Source organism: Heliangelus exortis, chromosome 1 (assembly GCF_036169615.1).
Source record: "Heliangelus exortis chromosome 1, bHelExo1.hap1, whole genome shotgun sequence".
Classification (NCBI taxonomy): Eukaryota; Metazoa; Chordata; class Aves; order Apodiformes; family Trochilidae; genus Heliangelus; species Heliangelus exortis.
This window is the reverse complement of record NC_092422.1, coordinates 191,919,015-191,946,274: the sequence shown is the minus strand read 5'-3', so window position 1 is coordinate 191,946,274 and position 27,260 is coordinate 191,919,015. Positions and strand designations below refer to the sequence as shown.

The following is a 27,260-nucleotide window of genomic DNA, read 5'->3' as shown; positions in this document are numbered from 1 at the left end:
ATGTGTGATAAGATGCTTGAATCCCAGCCTGGTTGGCAGTTGATCAGCCATGAATCAGTGATCACCGACTGTCTCTGGGGTGTTTTGGTTACAGAACTCTTTTCCAAAGGGTGATTGTCATTCAGATTTATGTTTGCTTGTCACTGCTTCTTCTCTGGTTGTGTCCAAGCACTGGGGTACAACTTTTGTGAATTTCTTCAACCTAGGATTTATCATTTCTTGTCTCTTATTTCACAAAGAAAAAGTGGACTCACTTTAAAGATTTGTTATACTTGGATTTACTCATACCAGTTCTAGACGTGAGATTTTTAATTTCTTTTTTTTTCAACAGATTTACTGAATTGAGCCAGATTTTTTTTTTTTTTTTCTCACACATCCAGGACACAAACAAGCGCCTGAGTTCCCAAGTTAAAAAAGCATCTTGCCAACTTTAAAACATTTGGCTGGTCAGCAGGAAAGAAAAGCTGCTTGTAAAGCACTGGAATGCATTTTCAATTAGCCACTCCATTGCTTAAAAGGAGAGGCTTTAGGCACCGGGAGGAGAGGCAGAGGGGTGGCAAAGAGGGCGGGGGAGGGACATGAGGCAGTCTGGTGAAGAGACTTTATCAGCCCTCAACAGCAGCCCTGAAGTTGGAGGCCACTCTTTAATAGATAAGCTTTTGTTTAACAACAGGCTCCCTAAGGAGAATGAGGTTTCCTCGTCAAAGACTAGGATTCTTTCAAATAATATTGCTTTGTATGAAAGAGAGATGGAAAATACATGTTGCTAGAAAATACAGGATGCTAGAAGGATATTTATTTCCCTATTAATGCCTGACAAGCAGGCTGTTGGGCATGCTGACTAAAAAGTTGTGCTCTGGCAGAACTGCCTTGTCTCCTGAAATATTTTGAATAAGATAACACCTTTGAAAGAAGATTAAATAACCAACCCAAACTGCTTACTATACGTGGTTTATTTTCCTGCCCAACACTATGAGGCCCTCAGTGCAACAGGTTTCTGGTAAAGAAACAGCTGGGCAAAGAAATCTCTTGACATAAAACCATATTTCTAATGCTCAGTAGCCATAATTGCTTATGCTTTTTTAAATACTGTGCCCTGTACTTGACCTTCAAATGTTTGCTGCTGGCTGATCTGGAACTTTTTTGAGTCCACAGCTGTCTAAACTAAGGATGATGATATTGCTTAGAGATCCTTTTGTGTATGTGTGTGTGCATATGTGAATGCTGTTTTCAAAACTGTGTGTGTGTGTGTGTATATATATATATATTTATTTATTTATTTTAATATGACTCAAAATCTTGGAAAGCTTGTATTTCTTTATCGTATTATTCAAGAACTTCTAAGCTCTCATAGCAGGACATGTTATGGCCTGAGAGACCAAAGACAATAGACTGGATTTCAGCAGGTAGAGGAAACTTTCAGGGTTGTTGCCTTCTGGCTAACTAAGAAATTTGCTTAAGTAATATTTTACAGATGTGCTGGCTGCTTCTTGGCAAACAAGTGGAAGAATGTAGGAAATCTCTTCACTTAAAGCACAAGAGCTTTGAAGACAAAGTCCTTAAACACAACAGAAAACAAAACCAAACCCAAAACATTTAGGTAAAAAATGGGTTGGAGTGCCACTACCCAAGCACAAGAGCTGAAATAACTTTACAGTGGGTCTCTGTTCCTGTTGTATTTGTTTTCTCCTGCTATAGCTACATGCTGCATGAAATGCGTGAGGCTGTTTTGGAAAATCCATTGCCTGTCACAAGTTTCTCTGTGCTAAACTTAATCTTCAAGTTTTATTTTTAGAAAGCTTGTAGTTGCTTTCTTCCGTGTTGTAGGAAAAGCTGGAAAAATGCCAGCCACATGCAGCAAAATGGAGACCTGACTTTCTTTCCAGACATGAAGTGTTTCAAGTGAAAATAATAAAAATAACAGTAAATAATTGGAAATGGGAAAGGAATGTGACTCTTTACTCCTATGGTATAGTTTTCATGTGAATATGTTGCAGTGTTTTCTCTGGGAAGGCAGTGAAAAGCATATCTATGGAAAGTATAAAATAAACTTGTTAGAGACAGAAATATTGAAAGGGAGAGTTTATGGAATTTCTGGATGAATGAAGCAACTGATTCTCAACATCTTGGTGCAGCAGAGCTCTGGGCTGGTTCGGTGCAAACCTAAAGTGAGGGATGGACCAAGTTTTTTTCTCTTGGCTTTGTTTTGTCCCTCTAACACCAAGGGAAACTATGGCCCTTCACACTGTATTTCTAGACTGTGAAGTCTAGGGATAAAGGAGCATCCAATCTTAATGGATGATACAGATCTATTATCTGTAGCTCTCACATAGTCCTGACCCATACAAAAAAAACTGAAACTGGTTGAATTCCTAAGTGGAATATAAAGGCAGAGCATCATTGCCTCTTTCTCATCTTGATGTGCAACAGCAGATAAAGAGGGTGTGACAAAGACTCAAACTGGCCTTGCCAAGGGGCCATAGAATCATAGAATAGTTTGGGTTGGAAGTGATGCTTAAAGGTCATCTAGTTCAACATCCCCTGCAGTGAAAAGGGACATCTTCAACCAGATAAGCTTCCTCAGAGCCCTGTCCAACCTGACCTAAAATGTCTCCACGAATGGGGCTTCTACCACCTCTCTGAGCAACCTGTTACAGTGTTTCACCAACTTCATCATAAAAAATTTCTTCCTTGTATCTAGTCTGAATCTAACCACTTTTAGTTTAAAATCATCACCCCCTGTCCTATCCAAAGAGGCTCTACTAGAGAAGTTTGTCTTCAGTGTACTTGTAAAGTCCCCTTTAAGCATTTAAAGGTTGCAATAAAGTCTCTCTGGAGCCTCCTCTTGTCCAGGCTGAACAACCCCAACTCTCTCAGCCATCCTCCATAGGCCCAGTGCTCCAGCCCTCTGACCATCCTTATGACCTTGCTCTGGACTCACTCCAACAGCTGCACGTCCTTCCTTTGTTGGGAGCTCCAGAGCTGACACCACACTGCAGGTTGGGTCCCACCAGAGCAGAGAAGAGGAAGAGAATCCCATCCCTTAACCTGCTGGCCATGCTTCTTGTGATGCAGCCCAGGACACAGTCGGATTTCTGGGCTGCATGCACACATTTCCAGCTCATGTGCAGCTTTTCATCCACCAGTACCCCCAAGTCCTTCTTCTCAGGGCTGCTCTCAATTTCTTCATCCCCCAGCCTGTACTCATACTGAGGGTTGCCACAACCTAGGTGCAGGACCTTGCAGTTGGCCTTGTTGAACCTCATGAAGTTGACATGGACCCACTTCCTGAGCTTTTCCAGGACTCCCTGGATGACATCCAGTCCCTCAGGTGTGTTAACCACACCACTCAGGTTGGTGTCATCTGCAAACTTGCTGAGAGTGCTCTTGATTCCAGTGTCTATGCTACTGATGAAGATACTAAACAGCACTGCTCCCAGTACAGGACCCCTGAGGGACACCACTTGCCACTGATCTCCATCTGGACATGACAGAACAGAGTGTTTCGTATTTTTTCATTTGCAAACTAAGCTTGAAGCCTTTTTACTTTGAATCTGATCACCAGTGTGAAACATGTGAGAGGTTTACATGGGAAACTGCATGAGCATAACTCTGAAATGAGCAAATGAGAGAGGGAAAAGGCAGTGTGCTGTAACCACAAATGTCCTCCCAGCCTCAAGAGAGAGATCAACCCGTGTAATAGTGGTTTACAAACCTTTGAGAAGAAATAAAGAGACATTGGCCAATCCTTTTTAATTGCTTACTGCACTCATAATGAAGGTTTCTTCAGCTCCACAAAGAAACACAGGTGGCAACTGAATTTCATTTGCTGTGGCTCCTGCAAGTAAATAAATATATGGCCCCAAAGTATCCAGGGGTGAACACAGCCCTTATCTATAAAGAAATGCTCAGAGATATGTGTGTATCAGGTGAGAAGCACCTTGCATCACACTAACATTAAGAGGAAGGTGGAGCATCTGTAGCCCCCAGCTGTCCTCCATCCTCCTGCCCCAGATCTGCACCTCCAGGCTCATTATCAGGGGTCTCTGACATGTTTATCCTTGTTACACCCCTCAGAGATAAAGCAAAGCTGTTGGAGCCATTGGTCACAGGAGGATGTAAAACTTCTGTGTCTGAACTTGGTGCCTGATTTGCTAAAACTGTTCAACTGATATGGCCTCACATGCTGAGCAAGGAGCTTCACAGGGCTGAGGGGTGGAAAAAAAGGAAGGAGGGGACTCCACATCTCATTCTCCTAAAGGGGGCCAATGATGCACTGGCCTTTGGATAAAGGAGGCAGTTTATATTTAGGTAGTTTAAAACTCGGTGTTTCTATATGGACACCATCTCCTGGCTTCTTTTTGGCACACAAAATCTTTTTTGAACATTGGAAAGCCTCAATGTGACCTTCTGGCAAGGGCAGAATTGTGCTGCCTTTCTTGCACAGGGACACCAGCAAGGAGAATCTTAGGCTGCCCAAACCCAGCCAACAGCCCACAAGGCAGCTCTGCAAACAGTTAAGGCACAGCTCAAGTTTTCTCTCACCAAAGGAAGAGGTGGTAGAAAATTTAAACCAGACTCTGAAGTTTAGTAAACCTTTTTATACTCTTTATTATGTTTCCACGAGTGTGTGATGCCACATGCCACATGGTCACATCTCTATGTGACCATCATATTACTGCTTCTTTTAAATGTACAAGGGTTGACCTTAACTTTTTCTTTTTAATTAATTATTTAATTTTTTTTTTTAGAACCTGGAGGCAGAGAGAAACGCGGAACATATCCCCATGGTATAAATAGCAAAGTGGAAGTATCTGTCATTTAGGGTAGTTTTGTTCTCCTCCCCAGCAGTTTTAATTTGAGAATTTCCAGAGGAGCTCAGGGAGAGGGTACAGCCATTCAGAGGATGAATGGAAAACATTTAGATGAAAAAAAAAACAAAACAAAAACTGTAAAAGAGAAATATTTATATGCAGGGAAATCAGTGTCAAAAAGTGCTACAGAAACACAACAGTAGCCAATCATCTAGATTTTCCTACCTAAAGACACAATAAACAGCAGTTAAACAACTTTTCAGGTCACTACAGTTACCAGGAGGATGCTTTATTGGTTACATTTTAAGTGGCAACAAAAAGAAGAAATTGATTTAATGGAATTTTATAGGCACCTTTTCCCTGTTCAAACACCCAGAGGGTTACATCTGTCTCTGTATTATCAGGCTTTTTATTATTTTACCCTAATAACAGGCTCCCTATAAATCAGGCTGTTTTCATTCACAGCTACACCTTACAATTCTATCAGGTCTAATAGATTTTTAAAAATAAAGGGGGGGGGGGAGGGGGGAAGATGATTCTTTATTCACAGGTTCTAAACTGTTTTCAGTGTGTTCCTCTGTCTAGATGGGGGTGAGGGGAGGTAGCAGGGGAAGGGTGGTAGCAGAAGTGTATCAGAAAATCCTTCCTGTATGTGTCCAACTCCTGCCTACCCAGAAGAGGGAAAGGGAGACCCCCACCAAACTGCAGAAAGGAATATAAGAGCAAACCTCAGAGGCAGAAGAAAATACCCAAAAGGAAAAGACTACAGCTTGCAGTAATCTGTAAATGATTGCTGGCAAAGACTGGAGGCTTCAAGCTTGAGCTGTGTTTGTTCCAAAAGAAAGCCAAGAAGGACGGTGTTAATAAAGAGAGATTTAACTGAGGGCTGTGCTTGGAATAAAGTGGGCTACAAAAAGGTCAAATTTGATCAGTTGGAGCAGATTACAAGGGCTTTAAAAGGTAGTGGTGAAGAAATGAAACTGGGACTGTGAAGCAATATAGCACAAGATTGATTTTGGGGGTGGAGAGAAGCTGGGACAAGTGCTTATCAGCTTGAGAAGGAGGAAGAGCTGTGCTGGGTTTGTTGTCATTCCCACACTGAGTAGAGTACTTGCTGCTTTTGTGGTTAGGCTTCCCTGCCGTGTTTGGGTTTGTTATTTTGCTTTTTTTTTTTTAAACTTATATTTTATTGTCATTATTACTACAATGGTGTCTATAATCTCTGACTTGGATCCTCTGAAAAGCTGGAAAGTTTTAAGGTAGGCCCATGTTTTCTTCTGTTTGGTACAGGCATTTTTGGTTTAGTCCTAAATTAACTGGAGCTTGAGTTATAATCGAAATGTGAGCCCTGGGCTTAAGTAAGAGAGGAGTTTCTGGTAATTAGAGCCCTTTTAAGATACAGCAAACCTTTAAGCAGATGTTTAGAGAGACCCGAGGGAGATATTTTAAATATACTTTTCGGTGTTACAGTGCACTGAGGGTATTTTTTTTTTTTTTTTTTTTTTTAAGGAAAGAGATTTCTTCGTAAATTCAAGTTAATAGTAAGGGCTCACACCAGTTGAAACTGCAGGATTAACTCTCTGCTTTCCGTGCAGTGTTTTGTAGGGAAATGGGTGGGAAGCTTCAGAGGAGCAAAAAAACCAGCGTGAAAGTTGATCAAGAAGGGGGAAATAGTCCTGGGGGAAGGAAGGGGGGGTAAATGTGCTTGTTTCGTTTTGTTGTTGAAACTTCCACAGTTTGTTGTCCCTCTCAGGCATATGTTTGATACTTAAAAGTCGCTCGTGATTTTTACCTTCAGCACAGCTGTTACTTTGAATGATGTAAAATGGTAATTCAAACCGGTAAAAAGAAGGTTAGGGGGGGGGGTTGGGGGTGAAATCTCCCTTTTAATGCTTGCTGCCGATTTTAAACTCCACGGTGTTAAATGCCCGTGTTTAATGTTGCTGGAAGTGCCTGGCTTTGCCTATTGAGAATCCCGACATGTAAAAAGTTTGCAGATGGTTTGCAGAAAGTTCACTAAAACATTGGAACCATCTGGCAATATAGATGGTGAAATTATGCGATTAGTTAAATACAAAGTTTATTTCCCTCAGCTCTTAAGCTGCACCAAATACGGATTAGGTTTTTTGATGGCGGTTTTTTGTTGTTTTGTTTGGGGGTTTTGGGGGGGGGGGGGGGGTGCTTTTGGGTTTGTTTTGTTGTTTTGTTTTTTTTTTTTTTTGAGGGGGGAGTAAGGGGTAAATTACCCGAATTTTGAGGGAATATCTGAGTTGTGTTGTTGTTGTTATTATTATTGTCATTATATAAGAATATTTTAAAGTACAGTCGATCTTCTTGCTACAATGTTTTAAGGAGCTTAGTTCCTGAGCTGAAAGAGGAAAAATAACCCTTCAGAAGTCAAACCGTAAAGTCTGCTTACATGACTAGGCTGTTTTTCCTCATATTGGCAGAAAGTTTAACTTTTTCAGAAGTTTAAATTTCTCTGACCATCTTCTGAGTCTGTGTGTAGGAATGTGGTCTAAGATCCTTGTCTGTCTGTGGAATGAGCCTTGGCAGAGCAGTCTTAACTGCAAGTTTGTTTTTCATTTTTAAAAACCATTTAGGACCATCAGCACAAACGATGAGTTTCTATTTGACATTCAGAACTCCAGGGAGGATGATTTCTCCCAGGATGAGAGGGATGTGTGGGATGGTGGAGTGGTTGTGATGGGCATCTGGGCTGGGTGGTCACACTATATGGGACCAGAGCTGGGGTGACTTCTGTGAGTCAGCACCAATGAATCCCAGTAAAGTGCTTTTGCAGAGCTCCATATGTGTTATTTTGCAGCGTGTGTGCTCCAGAAAATCTGTCTTAGAAATTATTTTTAAAGTTTATCAAGCTCTGTGAGACTACGTCTGATGGTTCTGCAAGTCAGGTTATAATTGGATTTTGCTGAGTTGAGGGATAACACAGAGGACTTGAAAGTCGAGATGGTTTCAGGAGGAGAAACCATTGCCCTCTCGAAGAATCCTGTTTTCTTAGAAAAATGACATGTTTACATGGCTGGAGAAGAAATATCTCCCTGTCACTTTTTCCCTACAGCACGACTGAAGTTTCTCAACTTTGTGTGTGCATCAGGAGGTTACAGCTGCAATGGACATGGAGTAGGTCAAAGATGCAATTAAGTCAATTTTACTGGACATTTCTTTGTGTAGTTGCTGTGTATGATTAAAGCAGCAGCTCTGTACAGTCGTGACGCTGTGCAGACCAACTGCAGGATGCTGAGGGTTAAGAGGTGGAAAAAGGCAGCATGTAATGTAAGAGAAATGATCACTGATAGAAAAAAGAAAAAAAAAAACAACCACAAGTCATCGTGCAGCTCATACAGCTTGAAATTACTAAATCGTAATTCCACTTTGCCTTTTTTTTTTTTTTTTTTAGCAAATTTTAGTTCTTCTGCAGGCTAGTTTCCAGCCTATTTGATGCTTCTGAGTTTGCTGGTTTTAATGTCTCCCCTCCGTGTATCAAGGGAGACTGTAGCTTATGTTTCTGAGAAACAGAGGAGTGTTTCTGTTTGCTTCTCCTAGGTGGCACAAAGCATTTTTTTAAGGCCCAAATGAAATGCGGTAGCAAATGTTGTTATCAGCTCAAGAGTAGTGTCCTACGGTGGGAAATTCTCGATTTTGTTTTCCTTGTGCACCCTCTGTAATTCATTCTGTGGCTGCCTCGCAGTTTGAGACCTCCTTAGCTGGGAAAAGCCTGAAGGATGCAGATCTCCTGGAGGCGAGGGGAATAATTACATTGAGGTTTAATAATTCCCCGGGGCTGAGAGCAGCCTTGGTGCTGGTTAACCCCACCTCACCTGAGCACACATCCTCTACCCTCTGAATTAAGATAAGAATAATAAAGGAGAAGGTAGAAAAGATAAGAATAATAAAGGAAAAGATACAGTACAATAGGAGATACAATACTGTAGGCTGTGGCTGGTGGTGGAACTATAGGGTGGGAGAGGTGGTGTTGGTGGTTGGTAGGGGATTTGGCTGGACTTCACCCAGCAGGGCTGGGAATGCTAGCAGGGGTATTAAAATAAATAAACGGCAGTATGGTATAGATAATATTACATCAGGCCTCCCTTTTTCGTTGTGGCTGTCTGGAGCAGGACAGGGAGATCCATAATACTTGGCACTTGCTGGGCTCATGTTACAGCAAGGAGGGAGGAACTCAGGGGGCTTTAAGCACAGCTTAATGTGCAGAGCAAAACGCAGTTCAGAAAATTCTTTCATTGGACTTCTTGATGGTGATCTGAAAATTAAAAGTATTGGAAAGTAAATCTGTGAGATCTCATGGATTATTTTTTCCTCCCCGCCGTTGCCTCTTTGCAGATAAACTTCTGTGCTTTGACATGAGCACACTGCTACCTGGTCTTCCCTTATAGATGTCATCTTACTTTTCACAGTGACACTAGAATAAACACCATGTCTGTTGTATTACTTGGAGCCAGGAGAGGCTGGCAAAACTTCAGGCCTTTATAAAATCTTTCAGAGCCTTACCAGCAAATGGTGTGTGCTCCCCAGCCTTCTGTCAACCTAGAAAGCCCAGATTTACCTCTCTCTAGTAGGGTACAGGAGTTGGGATCTAGCCCTCCTTGTGCATAAGAGGCAAAGATCAGCTGTTGTGACATCCAGAGATGTCTCTCATTCCTGTCCAAAACTTTCTCTGCATTTCTGGGATGTGGTTTTGTTCTACATACATAACAGGGACAGCTTTAGTCTTGTTTTCTGATGCCAGAGCCTGTGCTCTGGGCCCCTACAACAGCAAAAGCAGAGCAGGAGCCTGGCAAGGAGAGACACAAAAAGGAGAGGGAAGAGGGGAGAAAAAAATAAAATCCCTCAAGGCCATGTCTCCTCTTGCTTTTCTCCCTTAATTTGACTCCAAGGAGGCTAAATGCAGCACTATAAATCACATGAGTTACCTATGCAGGGAAGACCTTGTACCCCTTTGCATTCCTGTCTGAGGAAGTATGTGACCTTTCTATGGCTTATTGCTAGCAGAAACAAAAATAAAAAAAAAAGAAAATAAAAGAAAGAAGTTGTTTTTAACTTAACTTGGCAACCTCAAGGTGAAATCCAAGCACATAGTAGCAGTTTTCACTTACATGAACAGTCAACTTGCAGCCTGTGAAGCAGGGAATCTTGCTGCACTGCTCTGCATACAGATGACCAGAATTTCACAAGTTCTATTGAACTGGCCCATACAATTTGGCTACTAGAGATGGGAACATCTTGTTTGGAACATGTTGTTCGTTGGGCAGATGTACCAATTCAAATGTTCTCTCTGAAATGCCTTTTCCCACCACATGCCATTCAAACAGCCTGTAAATGGTTTGGCTTTTCAGGAAAAAGGTGTTTGACATGTTTGGCAAGTCAGTTCAATAGGAGCAATTTCAGCCTTGTTGATGTTTGTATTATGAGCTATTTTGGACCAATAATCCTGTCCCCACACCCTGCCCCTGTGATTGCCTGTGAATTAACATGGGTTAAATAGCTACAAGGTGTTGAAATTGGGAAGGGGGAAGGAATGTACATACAACAGCTCAAATTCAGTTGTTGGCACAGAATAAATTGAGACAACTGTAGTGATGCCAGCCTTGTTCTGATCTTGGTTTTTGCCTTCCTATCATAGCAAAGCTTCAGATAAGGCATCCTGTATTATTGTATTCAGTATCTGAACAGACCTGTTAATTGCATGGACTCCCAACACAGAACTACTGTTCAGAAAAAGGGGTAAAAAGGGGTTAAAGCCCCTCCCTGGAAGTGTTCAAGGCTAGGTTGGAGGAAATGTGGAGCAACCTGGTCAAGTGGGATTTATCCCTGCCCATGCAGAGGAGTTGGAACTGGATGATCTTTAAGGTACCTTCCAGCCCAAACCTTTTTATGTGCTTTACTCTGAGGGTCTGAGCAGTTTTGTCTCTACTCACTACTCAAAACCAAAAGAAAACAAGCCCTGAAAGTTTATCCCAGGCATGTAATGCTGGACTCCATTGCCACCATGAAGTGCAGATAATGGAATTTCAGATGTCACTGGAGAATACAAATTCCTCCATAATTGCCACAATATGCTTGTTAAAGAAAAAAAAGAAAAATAAATACTTGAAAAGAGGGTGTGTATTTTGTAATAACTAAAAACACATTTAAGAAATGGTTTTCCAGTTAGCTCCTCTGAAAAGACAGATGATGTCAGAAATGTCCCTGAAAGAGATTTTAGTGAGGGGGTCACGTAAGTCTGCAGTTGTGACACTGATGGGAATCTCCAGAGGGTGTTTGTTGTTACTAAGCTCCAATATGTAAAACATAAGCAGCAAAACATAGTCTGGATTTCCCTGGTTTTAGTTCGGATGTGTGACTTTACAGTCACTCAAGTGAGTAAAATGGGGGGAAATATTAGCACCAGCCATATTGAAGTATGAGTTTTTAATCACTTTTTCATCTTTGTATTTGTGCTTCCTCTGTACTTTGTAAATGAGAATAGTGTCAGCTTTTCTTGGGTTTGTTTGTTTGTTTGGGGTTTTTTGTTTTCTTTTGGTTTTGTTTTTTTAGTTAAAAATGCAGGATATGTGGTGTGATTGAAAAAGTAAAGATAACTGAAAATAACAGATTAGGATGTAACACTCCTGAATCCATTGTTGATGGCTGAGAAAGTCATCTAGTCCTTCTCTAAGCCTGTGGAGATTTATTCTTGCATCTTTATTTTCCCCTGATTAAAATTCAATATAATTCTTTTCAATAAGAGGTTATTCTCCGCTGTTTTACTAAAAACAATCCACTTTTCATATCAAGCCTGTATACAAGCTTATTACATCTTGTTCATTTGGACATGAGTTGTTAAATCTTCCAGGTGCTTTATAGGGGATTTAGCCATCCAATTCAACTGAACGCTCTCTCACAAAGAGGTTTACTTATTACTGCTGCTGTTTTCCTTTGCCTAATTGTTTAAATTGCCCTAACCCCTAAAACATAATATAAAATTACTGTGCCAGCAGCACAGATACCTGGCAAAAGTCTGTGATGGTAAACGTGTAGTAATCCTCTCCCAGCCACCAGTGAATTTCAAGGAGTTCCTATTCCAGCTGTGATGTCTGACTATTGATGGATGCTTCTTCCATTAATTTATTTGGCTGGTTTTGCACAACATCTTGCAGCAAAGAAATTCCATGGCTGGGCATCCTGTTTGCATCAGTGCTAACAAAGCAATGCACTGGAAGGGCTCTTCTTACGTGTAGATGTGTATTGCAGTTGTGTTTTGGGGTTCATAGTGGTTTCATTGCTAAGGTTTAGAGACACTGAGTTCAGGTTCTTTTCTTTTTAAGGAACGAGAGAGGTTGTGTTGCTTCTGAATCTATTATACCCCCCAAATTACATTCCTGACTGGTGGTTAGTGACATAGATGCAGACAGTGTGGGATTCAGGTAACACTGGGATCATCCTTTCCTACACGTTTTACTTCGTAATACTGACTTTCACCTACTATTTCATCATTTTCATCTCTTAAATCAATGAGACTCCTAATGTACTTCTGCAGATCACTGCAGCTCTTTCATAACTAACCCACTGCAAATTTTAAGCTTTGTCTAGTTCTGTGCTCAATGGAACTGAAATAAGGAGGAAATTGCCTGTAGAAAGGAAGGATAGCAGGGCAGCAGCAGTGTTACCTTGTGCCTTGAGAGATAAGGTTATAATTTCAAGCTTTTCCCAGGCTTTCTGTGTCAGTTTGGGTGAGTTACTTAATCTCTATGTGCCTCAGTTCCCACCTGTAAAATGGGGTTGGTAATACCTGTCTTGTCTACTTTGGCTATAAACTTTTCATGGGTATTGAGATGTATGGTTCTGCCTGGATAGAGTCCACAGTAGTGAGGACTCAGCCTTGGGCCAGGCTTTTCACCACTTGTCCTAGTAAAAATAATTTACCTAAATGAAACTAGAATTTTAACTCTTTGAAGCCCAAGTAATTTCTTTCTCATTTAGTAAATCCCATTCTTCAGTATTTCTGCCTTTGCAAGGCAGCTCCACAGGCATAATTCAAATTTCTTGCATACAGCAGCATTTTTCCAACAGATTGTTTGGCTGAAGCTGGTTGAAGCCCAGAACACAGAACTGCTGAATGCCCTTGCTGAGCTTTGTCTAATGGCAACTGACTTAATTTGTGGGTTTAGGTTTCTTGATTTTTTTCCCCCTTTGTTTTAGGTTTTCTCAGTTGTTTGGCTTGGTTTGTGGGTTTCCTTGGTTTTGTGGTTTTTTTCTTCTTTAGGTATGTGATGGGATGCTCCTGTTCAGTAACCCTTTATAAAAACTTGTAAGCAGAGTTATTGCTCTGCTTTATTAGCCCCTCCTCCAAGTTTAGTCTCCCCTTTGGTATGCAGTTTCTCCTCTGCATAGCTGCTCTTCTCATGTCTCACAGCTGCATGTGAGTAATTGCTTTCATATATTTGTTTCTTGCTCTCCTTCATTTTTCTAACCCCCCTCCTCACTTCACACGCATCTTAATTCACCTGTGTTTCACCACCTGCATTCAGAGAGAACTGTGCCATGTGGGATTTTCCCAGCCATTGGTATGGCAGGATGTTGTTAGAGCAATGAAACTTCTCAGTTATTATTGCAGCAGTCATTGTTCCAGCATTGCCTATGCTTGGGTTTGTTTGCTCAAGAGAGATTTTTTTAATGACCTCCTGCACCCCTGCTAATCTCAAGGTGCTGCATCAAATATGGAGCACAGGGGAGTGATAACCAGGGAGGTTTGTAATCTCTCTGTCTGGGACTTTGCATCCAGATTCAGAGGAATTTCTTCTGCAGGACTTGAGCAGGAGCTGAATTTATCTGCAAGGAAAATGCTCTTAACTTTTCCCTCTGGGTGTTGTCTGGTAGATCTCACTGTCTCCCAAGGAACTTGTTCAAAATCCAGGAGCTCTGACACTCCTGAAAAATACTCTGTGGCATGAAAAAAAATTCTTAGCATACACTAAAAGTTATCAAACTACCTCTTTTATATGACTCCTGACCATGTTTCTACCAATTATACTCTAATTTTCCTTAATTAAAAAAAAAATCACCCTCATGGGAATCGCATTTCTACATAACTTTCTCATACACTTTTTTTTGTTTGTTTGTTTGGGTCTCCTCATGTTTCATCACAAGTGGAAGAGATTCCTCAGTTTTTTATTCCTCATTTGGGAAAGTCCATGCATCTCTTGCATATAGGGATCATTCTGGTAATTCATTATAAGGACATTTGTTCTTGAATTGATCCAAACCTGATATTAGTGGCCATTCTGTTTAGTAGCCCCCATTGATAAACAAAAACTTATTTTTTGTTATTGATTGTTTTTTCAAACCAAGATTTAAAACTAAAGACTTTCTAAAGGTAGAAGTATTGGGAGTCTTCAGTGTTATAACTAATTGTACTGTCACTCACTTACTCAGGCAACTATGCTAGAATCTCTAGTAGTGACTTATTCTTGGCTTAACATACCTGAACTGCAGACCTACTTGTAGTAAATTGCATGGATTAAATTAATAGATAAGTATATCCAGAACTTCCATGCAGTTGGAAATCTCAGAGTTTTGAATGGTTTGGTCAAGCATATTCCATCCAAGAATTTGTGAGATACTATGGAAAGCTTTACAATAAAAGGAGAGGGAAAAGGTAATTTTTTTTCTTTAGTTTTAAGGCTCCAAGATTCTTGGTTTCCAGGTCCCCAGGAAAACAGTGATGTGTTATAGAAAGAACTTCAAGTGAGTCTTTGAAGCTATGGACATTCCAGTTCCTAAAAATCATTGGACTTAATAGTCTTTTACCACAAAGACTAGGTTATAAATTTATAAATAAAATTTATAAATTCTCAGCTCAAAATGGTGCATTTAAACTGTGCTCCTAGCTAGAAGTGTTAGACCAGATGATCCTTGAGGTCCCTTCCAACCTGGCATTCTCTGATAGATTTACAGATGGGTCACCCCAGCACTACTCTTCCCAATGTGCTCATCCTGAACCAGAAGGCACTGGCAGATATCAAGCTGCAGCTACTTAATTCTGCAAATAGTAACTAAATTCACCTTCAAACATTTGTAGGATGAATTTAACTTCTCAGTTGCTTACGCTGTAGTTAATTTTTGTTTTAAGCAAGCAAGGGGTTACTGCATATTTTTCAGAGGCTTCTAGTCCCCAGGGGCCTTGCATGGCTTTCCCTGTAACTTTCTTCAAGAACTGGATCCCTGATCCATGTTATGTATTTGAACCTAAATTTTTTCATGCCCTGTCATTATTGCTGTTGGGCATGTTTGCTAATTTGTTATTTCAGCTGGACAACCTTTCTGCACTGGTGTGGTCCTTAGGAAGAATTTCAGTCCCACCAGTAGCTGGCAGTGCTGAGGCTGTGGGTGTCCCTGTAGCTCTTGGACTTCCCCATTGTTGGAAGACCCAACCTTGCCAAGAATTGCAAACTGTTGTTGACTGGGGTCACGTTTTGGCTGGACATGCCAAAATAAAGTATTTGTGTAGCCTGGGAATCTTTACAGGCTTGGAAATGGGAGATAAGTATTAAAGGTCTCAAGTGGGGGATGATGGGGAGAAAATTATTGAAACACTGATGTAAACTTTAATTCATTCCAACAGCAATTAATTGGCAGGGTCTTTTTTGTGACTTTTGGGGTTTGAATTCCAGCTGACACAAAGTGATGAAGCTTCATCAAGTGAGATCTGCTGACTTGGAGTAACAGAGAGTTGGCCCCCATGTGACTTCTTTTTCTACATAAAGTTTCTGGATCAAATAGGAGGCAAAATGTCTCGGTCAAAGCACTTGCAGTATGAATTACTTCCAGCCTGTTGATGCCTAGCTTTACTCCATCTGAAGTCTGGACTCTTAAGAGCTCTTGGCAATATAGTTACATTAAGTTTTAATTTTCTAGTTATTTTTTTCTCTATTTAAAAGAAACAGATGATCTAGCTCCTTAGTCAGCATTCAAGTAGACTAATAAATTTAGCATAACCTATTAAAAAACTTAAGCCTATGACATCCTACATTGCAGACAAGCTGTGTAAACTAACCATATATGTTGCATACCAACTTAAAGTCACTGGAAATTGATGTATTGTGGAGTAACTTCAACTTTTTTTTTCCCCTACCCAACAGAGCAGAAAGTTTCCTGGTTTTTGAAAAGGGATTTTTTATTTTTTTTTTTAAATTTCTGCAAATGCAGTTTTTATTTTTAACACAGGACAACATGGTTCCCACGTATAGCTCTGGGACTGCTCTTAAATTGAGTTTAGATCTCCCTGCTGTTCACTGAGGATACAGCTACATCTGTGTGCAGCAAGCTTCTCTGTTTGCCATGAAATTCATTAAAATCTGTGGTTAATATGAGCTTACAACATGCACACAGGTCTTGCAAGAGCAACTGTAGAGTCTTGTTACGTGATGCCTCAGAGCTGACTAGACCACTACTTTATGTGGACTTTGAGGTCCTCCTATACATTTCTCTCATTCTTTTCATAAGAATAATTCAAAAGTTCTCCACCTCTCTGCCCCAGAGAAAAAAGTCCCCTGATTTAAAAGTACCCTCTCTAGCACTGTCTCCTGTAGTAAACTACAATTTGAATTTTTCTGTTTCTGTCAGTCTGGGATGCAGTTATTGCATTTTACATCCTTACTCCTCTGTCTTATCTGTAGATACTGTACAACCATGCACAGCAGAGTGTCCAGCAACAAAAAATAGGCAATTATTCTTTAAGTGACAAAGTAATTCAAAGACCTTGATGCATTGCAAGAAAACTCATGTTGTTCACGTTGGGGTGGTTGAGTAAAGGCAACAAGAAGAATGAGCACACACGAAGCTGCAGGTCCAATCCCAGGAGGCATAACTTTATCCTATTTTTATTACCTTTGCCAGAGTGATTTTTGCTATAGTTAGATGTTCACTGAGCAGGCATCATAGCAGAAAAATCTTAGAATGTGACTTCACTTAATTTCTAGGAAGAAACCATCATAGTCACTGTCTAAGAAAAATAAAGCACACTGAAAACAAAATCTCCTGTAATGTACAGAAGCCTGGCTTGAATGTACCCTGGACCTGTATTAAACTGACTGTACTAACCATTCCCCTGTTTTCCTATTAAAATACTCTGCAAAGTATTACCGGTTGTATTGTACTTTGTGTATTGTAATTCAGGTTATGGGTGAAATTTCAGGAAATATTATGAAAATACAGCCTATAACAATAGGGGGGAAAGCAAGCTCTAGTGATGAAAACGAGCCATGTATAGAGTAAGCTTGTGATTTGGGCATGAAACAAGTGCTGTTGGGCTCCAGGCTGCAACATCACAAAACATGACAGCTGGGGTAAAAGAATGAGTTCTGCATTTATTTCCCCCCATTTGTTCCTATGATACACAGCAGCAGTCAGATCACACAAGAAGTTTGCACAAGTGTATCTGGTGACAGTGGGATGGGAAAGCAGAGCTCGTTCAAGCAGCAAAGGGCTGGGCATTTTTTATTTTTTCAGCAGCTGCTGGAAGCCTGGTGTGGCACTTACTGAATAAAGTCAGCTTTGTAGGGAGGAAGCTGTATAACCAGTGTGTATGAAAGTTTTTTAAAATGTTATGATCTGGAACAGAGCAGTTACCTATATATGGGACCTTTGTGTCTTCTCTGTAGTAGCAGCCAAATTTTAATTCCTTCAGGAAGATGATAAAGAAATATGCTCTAACTGAGGAGTTCCAGCAAGAGTTAGATAATAATTTCAGACCTAGATGGACTTACTTATGAGCAGTGTTTAATTGCAGAGGCAAAGGGTTCTACAGAATAACAACCACTTCTCTGAAATGGTGATTTAGGCTTTTGTTGTTTGGATTTTGTCATAACACAAAGGGGGGGAAAATTCCTCTGAGAGATTTGAAAGCAGTAACCCACATGACAATTAATTCACAAGGATACTGTGCCAGCAGATGCCATGGAGGCCAAATGCTTAGAATTGAAAAAAAAAATTATTTTTATGGATGATGAGAACATTTACAATTAGATAGGATTAAAATGGATGGGAAAGGATATAAATCCTCACACTTTGTCCAACTATTATCTGTGGCTGAGAAGAATCTTTCCTTATTTGGCAACATATCCCTATCCATGGAGGCTTTTTGTACCTCTTAGGGAGGGAAGGTTATATAAAACAAACTCCTGTCTGATCCCAGGAGATAATTCTTGTGTTATACAAGAGTGCTAAAATCCTACTAATTGAATTTTCTTTCCTAATACTGAATTCTAACTGAATTTACTTTATTGATATGATGCATGATTCAAAAGACAGAATAAATCTTTCAGGTCGTGTCTTAGTAAAGCATATACTTCAATTTAATAGTGTTATATATGGTATCTTAAGTACTTTCTGGACCAATGAATTCCCCAGGGTAATTTTGCATTGCATTAAAATAATTATCTGTCACCATATGAACTTCGTGTACTCTCAGATAGGTAAATTGTATACTTTAGCAAGCCAGCATGCATTCCAAAATTGTTATGAGAAAGATTTGCAATAGGAAAATGTAGACTTCCTCCCCCTCCTTCCCATGATAAAAATCTCCATGCACAATAGCTGTACTGCCACATGTCATGGGGACATTGTGTAAATTACAGACTTACAAATTTGTCAGCCCAACCAAATGTCTGAAAGAATAAAGTCATATTAGTTGTATTTCAGCTGTAAGCCTGGCCTGTTTTAACCTTGATTTGTGTGGCAGCTCGCCATACCAACAGCTTGTGGATGGTTGATTATAAACAACTTTGTTTTAATGTAACAAGATTCTCATCTAATTCCTGGGAGCTTGATGTAATGGTGATCAAAGATAAATTCAGACATACCCCTGAGGTAAAGGGTTAGATAAGACCGGCCAGAAAAAAACAGGGTCCTAAAGATTTCAAGATCGTAAGATCTTTTATATGTTGTAATTCAAACTTTCTGAAGTTGAATAGTGGACCTGAAAAGAGAGATGGAGAACTGCATTATGTGCATAACAAGCCTTGATATAACTAGGACCTGTTTTGATTTTCATTTAGTTTTACTTCTGTGGGAGAGGACCTGTATGTTCAACTAAGATTTTTTCCCTTTTCCCCTTTTCCCCTTTTTTTTCCCCTTTTCCCCTTTTTTTTCCCCTTTTCCCCTTTTTTTTCCCCTTTTCCCCTTTTTTTTCCCCTTTTCCCCTTTTTTTTCCCCTTTTCCCCTTTTTTTTCCCCCTTTTCCCCTTTTTTTCCCCCTTTTCCCCTTTTTTTCCCCCTTTTCCCCTTTTTTTCCCCCTTTTCCCCTTTTTTTCCCCCTTTTCCCCTTTTTTTCCCCCTTTTCCCCTTTTTTTCCCCCTTTTCCCCTTTTTTTCCCCCTTTTCCCCTTTTTTTCCCCTTTTCCCCTTTTTTTCCCTGGTTTGTTTTTTGTTTTTTTTTTAATGTACTTCTGGTGGTCTCAGTGTTTGAGTTGGAGGGTTTGTGTGTTTGGGATTGTTGGGTTGTGGTTTCTGGGGTTTTTTCCCTCCTTTTTTCCTCTTCAATGTTATTTCATTTGGGGGGGGGGGTGGGGAGAGTTTGCTGGGTTTTGTTTTGTTGTTGAGGAGGATTAAAAGTGTCCTTGTCTGAAATGGTGTACCTAAGAGGCTCTGTGTCTTTACAGCCTATTTTCACAAGTATTTAGTATTTTAGAGATTAGCACCTCCTTGCCAAGCTTCTCAGAGGATGGGTGAGATGATCAAAAAAGGTGTGAGGGATTAAGCTAATGTTTGTATGTGACTGTGTTTATACATCTGCTTCCTAAAGATGGGAAGGGAATATGATGGTAATTTTGTTTTGAAATGGGTAATAATCAATTAAGTTCTGTAAATCTAAGGGGGATGGTTCCATGAGCATCAAAACCTGAGTTAAACCTTTGAATGGTTCTTTAACTTGTGGTGAACTGAATCAAATTACAGGAATCATCCTTAATTTAATTACTCCTATAAACTCCTGCTACTTTGCAGCTTCGCATTCTTTCTTTGCAAATAGATGGTTTTAAACATTCCTTCTTTTCCTCCTCTAGAAAAAAGTGTTAACTCTTGCCTTCAAGGAGAACCAAACCTTTACACAAACATGGTTGTTAAGGTTGGAAAAGATTTTTTTTTTTCTTTCTCCACCCTCCAGACTTCAGTTCCTGGGTTTTTTGGTTTGTTTTGTTTTTATCTTCTTTGAGAGAGCAATGATACAAACCATGAATATTAAGTTTCTGTGCTGTGTTGTCAATGGCAGAGGGGAAACCAGAAGTAATAACCTAAGGTCCTTCATTGGAAGTTTGGTATTTGTACCATGGGGTAACGTGGTGTTTCCCATCATCCTGGTGGTGGGACATTTTTAGGAGTAAAGATAATGAATCAAGTGCTGCCAGTTTACATAGTTACTTATTTCCTTATCTCTGGGAAAAATTATTTTGTGAATGGGGATTTCTAGTCTAGGGAAAAGTCACAGATGCTCAGGCATTATACATAGAGACTCAAGGTCAGTAACTTTTTGTTCAATTATAAGGTAAGAATGCACAAATTTGCTGCATTTTTTTCATTTCTGGGGGGAATTTACCTCTGCTCTAAGATTACTGCACAATCTTAGGCCCTGTTCTGGGACCTACATTGCTTTTGTGATTGTCAGCCCATGAGTTTCTGAAACAGGAACCACAGAGCATTTCTGACCTCACAGGTTAGCAGGAATGACTCTTCTAAGTTACATGAGAACTTCAGACCAACTCCTCAGTTCTGCTTCAGCTGTGATATTTCCCCCTCAGTTTGAACTTTCTTGACTCCAAATGGAAGTCCTGTTTCTATGCTAAATTTTCATGGCCCTCTTAAACGTATATTACAGGAACTCAGTAAAACTCATGCCCAACATCCACAGAATTCAGCTTGGGAAGGTTTCTGACAGTGTGCTTCAGCAAAAGATTTTTTTAGTCTTTTCAAATAGTTTAACTCTAGTTCTTTTTTTATTCTTATTCTTATGGCTGGCTGTTTTAAAGAACTGTTATTTTTAAGACTTCATGCCAGGACATATCAAGCATAGCTGCATGTCCCCAGTTTGTGTGAAGACAACGTATTTATGTTTTTATTTGTCAAAGGAGACTCTGAGCCAAACTTAAAGCTTAATAATCATTGAGTGCTGGGTGGGGACTCTTTTGTTTAGCTGTGTTTGTCCTGGAGATTTTTAGGCTGAAATATTAGTTTAGAAAGGAGGGTGGGAGGGGAAGAGATTAATTGCCAAGTTTTCAAATGATCCTCTTGCTCAAGGGCACTCATTAGGACAGGAAAAATGATGGCTAGTGCTTAAAAAATCCTCTGTGCTCTCATTTTTTTGGAATTTTTGCTCCTAAGAGAGTCTGGACTTTGGCCTGCATCCTGAGATTAGCCTAACTACTAGGTTGGATTTTTTTGTTTGGTTGGTTGGTTGGGTTTGTTTGGTTTGGTTTGGTTTGGTTTTTTTCCCCCAGTCTTCACAGTGTAAAATTAAAATATTTATTGGGAAGGTGTTAAGCCAGTTCCTGTTATGGTATCTCCTTTGGGCTACTGTCCACCTTTAACTCTTGTTGACAGGGAAGAGTGTTGATGATTGAGTTCCATACTGTCACGTCAAACCAGAAAAAAAACCCCAGTTTGGTTAGGAATCCTCTCATTGCATTTTGAACATTTCTTGCCATTTCTTGGTGAATGTCAGTTGGTTCTAATACTGTGTTTAACTTTGCTGTGAACTTTTGTTTGGCAAAGGAATATATTTGCTTGTTTGGGGCAGGCTGAGTTTTACTGCTTTGCTTGAATTTCCTGGTGTTCTCCAAAATCACAGTGGTTTACTTGGGAATCTTGCCAGTGGTTTAGACTTCAAACAGTGATAGTAAGATTTGTATGCTCGTTTGAGGCTTACATAAGGCTAAAGCTAATATTTGTGGGCATGATTAAATGTGTTAGGTATTTTTGGGGGGAGGAATATATCTAGCTTGAGTTATGCTTGCTGACTTGTGGGGATTCTTACGAAATGTTGCAGCAAGTCAACAGGTTATCAGGAGAGGGAGAGTTAATGTATGGCACTGATACTTGTAAGTCAGTGATTAGTACCTTCCTTACACCTCTTAAGAAAAACAGCAGAGAACAACCATCTTATCAACATACATGTGAACACTAAAGGAAGGATTATATTCATACACAAAACAGATTTTAATGTTTCTTCTGCTTTATCATGTGACTATGCAGTGAAGCACTTGCAGGTGATGAGTTAATACAAATATGATGACAGTTTCAGCCAAAAAAAATTTAAAATGCTAACATGAGCCAGATAATTGGAGTGTGGGGAGTGAATGTCCACCTTTGAACTTTTGAACTGTCAAGCATAAAGCCTGCAGATTCCTCTCTGCAGCTGGCAATAGGTTGGTTATAAATTTTGTGAACACCTGGACTAAACAAAAGTGGCAAGTCCTAAGTCTTGCAATTACTAGAGAAAGATGACACTGATGCATCCATTAGTAGACTGATCCCCTGTTGTTCTGCACATAAACAATTTTGATTGGTAAATGGGAAGCGTGGGACTCCAGGAAAAAAAAAGGAGGCTGAAAAGCTGTGTTCATAGAAAGAACCCCTAAATTAGGGTCTCCTCTAGAGAGGAGAAAGAGGCTCAGGAAGAAGAACATGAAGATCCCAACTGGAATAAAGATCTGGGAAGTGAAGCAAAGTAAGTCCTGGAGATGAGGAAGATAGGTAGAGATGAAGGTTGGGGGATGCCTGGAGATTTTAGCCAGTGATACCGAAGATGGGTGACTGCAAACAGTGGCACAGCATGGACAAGCACAACAACTTTGGAAACAAGGTTTAAAAAGGGCAAATGCTGGGTCCTGTATTTCAGTCCCTACCACCCCATGCAATGCTGCAGGCTTGGGGAGGAGTGGCTGGAAAACTGCCAGGCAGAAAAGGCCCTGGAGGTGTTGATTAACACCTGGCTGAGTATGAGTGTGCCCAGGTGGCCAAGATGACCAGTAGCATCCTGGCTTGTATCAGCATTTGTGCGGCCAGCAGGAGGAGGGATCATCCCCCCTGTTCTGAGCACTGGTGAGCCCACACCTTGAGTTCTGTGTTCAGTTCTGGGCACTTCACTAAAAGGACACTGAGGTTCTGAAGTGAGTTCAGAGAAGGGCAACCAAGCTGGTCAGACTATAAAGCCTCTGAGCAGAGGCTGAGGGGACTGGGATTGTTCCATTTGGAGGAGGGAAGGCTGCAAGGAGATCTTACTGCTCTCTACAACTACCTGACAGGAGGTGAGTGTTGGCCTCTTCTCAATAAATAATAATGGTGGGACCAGAGGAAATGGCCTGGAGTTGCAGCAGGGGAGGTTTAGACTAGATTTTAGGAAGACTTTATTTGCTGAGAGAATATTCAGGCACTGGAATGTGCTGCCCAGAGCAGTGGTGGAGTCACCATCCCTGGAGGCATTGGAAAATGATGATGAGGCAGTTCAGGACATGTTCTAGAGGGCATGGTGGTTTGGTTTGGGTTTTTTTTTGGTTGGTTGGGTTTTTTTGGGTTTGTTTTCTTTTTGTTTGTTTGTTTGTTTTTGTTGTTGGTGGTTTTGTTTGTTTGTTTGTTTTCTTTGAGGAGGGGATGTTGATGGTTGGATGTGGTGATCTTAGAGGTGTTTTCCACCCATGACAATTCTGTGATCCTATCTGACCTGTCCAGATTGGGGATGTCAGTACATTTTGAATGTAGAATGAATGTAATACCTGGGGTGATCTAAAGGAGAACTGAATGTCCTTGATTCCTGAATGACTTCTTGCACTGCCATAAGTGCTCTACTGAAACATGGACAGATATTCAAGCCTGCATATATAAGGGCACTCCCTTAGGTAATGGTAGGTAGCACTTTTCAAAGCACAAAATGCATTCTGGCTCCTAGATTTAAGTATGTCATGCATACATGTGCATGCACATGATACACAGGCTCAAAGATGATGGGGAATTACAGTAGTTCCATAGATCTATTTATAGATTGTGGGACTGTAAGCAGCAATGTAAGCATAGGTACTTTCCTGAAGAGGTTGGTGGTTCCCATTTAAATGTCAGCCAACTTCCAAAAAGCACAAATAAGCTTGCAGCATTCTGAATTAAATCTCACTCTGTGAAAAGTGGGTAGGATTCGTTACACACATCCCTAATTAGGTCTTTGAATATAAATTATTTTGTATAATACTAAACAACACATTTTGCTTTGAATTCTCAGAGCTCACTCTAATCACCTTCTAGCTTTCTTTGCTACTCTTGGGTACAAACTACCCCCTCTCTTTTCCTTCAAATAATCTATCAAGGGTTGTTAGCTGTGGGAAGAGGGTCCTTAGAGAAGGCAGTGAGACAGTGACATAATTGGTTTCCTCTCAAAAAATGTGTATGAATGAAGTTAGTTGCATCAATTCGTTAGTACAGAGGGAAACTTTTTATGCTTTTGATTAAGAGTCTCTTGATATAAACTATTTGTGTATACATTTTGCAGCTAACCCATTTTAAGGAAAAATTTTAATAAATAGGATATCTGTACTTCAAAAAAAGTGAGGCCTTATTTAAAGTGAAGGAAATCATGAACTTAAATGCCATAAAAGCTATATTTTAAATGGCTTAACTTTGCCCAGGAAATAAATGGAAAAGTAGGTGTAAACCCCTGTCCTGTGTCTTGAAGCTCAGATAAAGGATGACAGGCAGAGTTGTTATTTTAATATCTTCCTACCTAAAACTAATAAATAATTTTTTTTGTTTTCTCAGAGCTTTTGAAGGGCCTCCTAGCATAGGTGCTTCTCCTCCAGCAGGTTCTTCTAGTCTTCATCACTAATGGTTTGGAAAGTTAGTCCATCTTCTTCTCCAAATATTAATTGAAATTAATGTTAAATCTGAGCAGAATCAAGGTATCAGAGCCATAAATTACATAATTTAGGGTAGCTTGCACATTCAGTAGGTGAATTAGCCCAAGCAGAGTACGGAGATCAATCTTGTAAAGACAGGCACTGGACAAAACCATTTTGTCTCCAGTCTTACACTGGGAGCTCTCAAACTATCTTATAAAAAGGACACCCACAAATTGTTATAGCTTCAGGTACTTAAGCTTGGAGCTGAAAGAGGTTGGATCATCTGTAGATTAATTCCAGTGGTGATTAAACATCTAACTCCCATCTAACCACTACTGCCACTGAAAGCAGACTAATATTGGCTTTAAGCTTATTGAGACCAGGTTAGCTTTTAAAATACAAAAATATGTTTGTCTAACAGTAAAACTTTAGAACTAGGTCAAGTGAAGCTTCTCCATAACTGCAAGCATGATTCTAGTGCAGTGTTAGTTGAGGGTTGACTTTTTTCTTTATTCAAGTCTCTGTCTTAGAGATTTTTACTCATGTAATTGCTGGCCCAATGCCTTGACTGCAGTTTCATTTCTGTTAAAAAAAGATATAATACAAGAACAAGCTAATTTTCATGTTTTTCAGGGTTTTTTGGTGTGATTTTTAGGGAGGTGCCCAAGCAGCAGTAGCCCCTCAAAGTTCAGTGTGGTTTTTAAAATCTGCCAGAAACACTTTAACAAGCTTGAGCAGTTTGTCAAGGCTCAGCTCTTCACTGCCTAAGAAAAATATGTAAACTAATATACTGTTACCCATTTTCAAGTAGGTTGGGTATATAAAGATCTCAATGAGCTGGATTCAGTTCAGGAGGGATTAAATTGAGTATATCTTTAGTATTTGTGCTGCAGCTATTTATCTGTAAAAGAAGTTTGACAGGGATGATGTCTGGGTAGATGCATCATTAAGCCACCACCCTTTGCATACAGGTACACCCCTCAGAGATGAACGTTAAAAAAAAAACATGCTGCACACAAGGATTTTTTTCCACTAGTGTGTGAAACTGGGGTAAGTGTGAAGTGTTTGAAGTTCCTTGTCCAAATGCTGTGGTTGTACATCTCCTTTCCACTCATTGCTGTCTGTAAATAAATAAATTTGCTGTCCTAACTTCACAAAATGTTTCACTCCATGAGTCACACCAAATGCATGGTTTAGTTAGCATCTGTTGGGGTTAATTGGTACAGAACTCTTCAGAAACAGAAATAGACTCAACTCTGTGGACTGTGTCCTCTTTGTAGAGAGCTGACAGGAGGGGAAGAAAATTTTTATGAAGAATCTCACTGAATGTTTTATAAAACATTAAAGGTGATGGTGTACAGGAGTTAACATGTCTAAAATGTGTTGTAAACTCAACAGTTTACACCTGCATATTTGAGAAATCTGACATAGATTCCAGAGGATACTTGTAACAAAACCCCTGTGTATGCTCTCCCTAATCCCTTCATCCCCTGGGCTATGCCTTGCTGTGGAGTTGGAGGTGTTTTTCATTATTTTTCTTGATTTATACGAGGTGCTAAAATCAAATTGGTGATAACTGCTGGTCATGACAGCTATTGTGCACCCTCTTGCCAATGGTGGTGTTTGTTCTTTCCTGTTCTTACCTGTAGCAGCCTTTGCATTTTAATCATGGGCCCTGAGCAGAAATTGTCAATTAGCTTGAGCCTTGTGGTTGTCTTTGAATAAATGTTCTTTAGCAGATAGATTTAGTGCCTTGCTACTCTATTCCCCTGGTTTCTATGTGCAATATACCTTCCATATACACTAAAATGAAGTATCTTCCTGGGGAAAAAAAATCTATCCAATCATACACCAGATAAAGTGGCTACTCTGCTGAACTGAAGAAAGAAATGAGAGAGCTTGATGAATGCCTTGAGGCCAAAACAATGATTCTCTTGCTGCTTTCTCTTTGGGGGCGGGGGGGGGGAAAGTAAGATGGAAAATCTTGAGTTATTTCAATTCAAACAGTACAAAGGATTGTGGTAAAAGAGGCAGAGTCACTTCTTTTCTCACGTCCACATTTGATCAATCTTTCTTGAACAGTTTTGTCCCAAGTGGGATAAGGGAAACTGGGATCTTCAGTGTAACTGGATACATATTATTGATAAATAGGGCAGGATCCATGAGGATGAAGGGTGGGTTGTTCCACCGACTCATGAGAGCTCTGGGAGTGCTGGATGAGAACACAGCTCAGTTGGGCTTCAAAGCATGATTGAATAGTTAGAGACTTGCCCATCTTAAAAAAAAATCACAAACAATTTGCATATAAGTATATCTGTTGAACTTGAGTGGGCTGTGAAAAGGAAAGATTAGATAGAGTCTGGAGTTTGGTTATGTCTAAGAAAAGTCTAGCCCAAGGCAAGAAGGAACAGAACATCACGTTGCATCAAATTTATGATTTTTGTACTTTGTTTCTTTATTTTCAAAGAAGTTTCTTAGTGAACTTTTATAGTGGAATTGATTATGTTTTTAAGATACATACAGTGGGGTGAGTGAATGAGGGGAAACATCCCACTT

The 27,260-nt window shown here is 40.1% G+C and overlaps 1 protein-coding gene across 3 annotated transcripts in view; it reads left to right on the top strand.

Annotated features, from left to right (window-relative positions):
* Positions 1 to 5,822: 5,822 nt before the first annotated feature.
* The window catches only part of CELF2 (CUGBP Elav-like family member 2), a 374,712-nt gene continuing 353,274 nt past the window's right edge, over positions 5,823 to 27,260 (top strand). Inside the window, exon 1 of one of the 3 annotated variants that reach the window (XM_071734175.1) lies at positions 5,823 to 6,073. Coding sequence is in view for 2 of the 3 variants with exons in the window: in XM_071734168.1 (XP_071590269.1) it covers positions 6,021 to 6,073 (53 nt within the window). In the remaining variant the exon portion in view is untranslated. The remainder of the gene's footprint in view (positions 6,074 to 27,260) is intronic. The other 2 variants (XM_071734168.1, XM_071734172.1) reach the window with 2 other exon arrangements.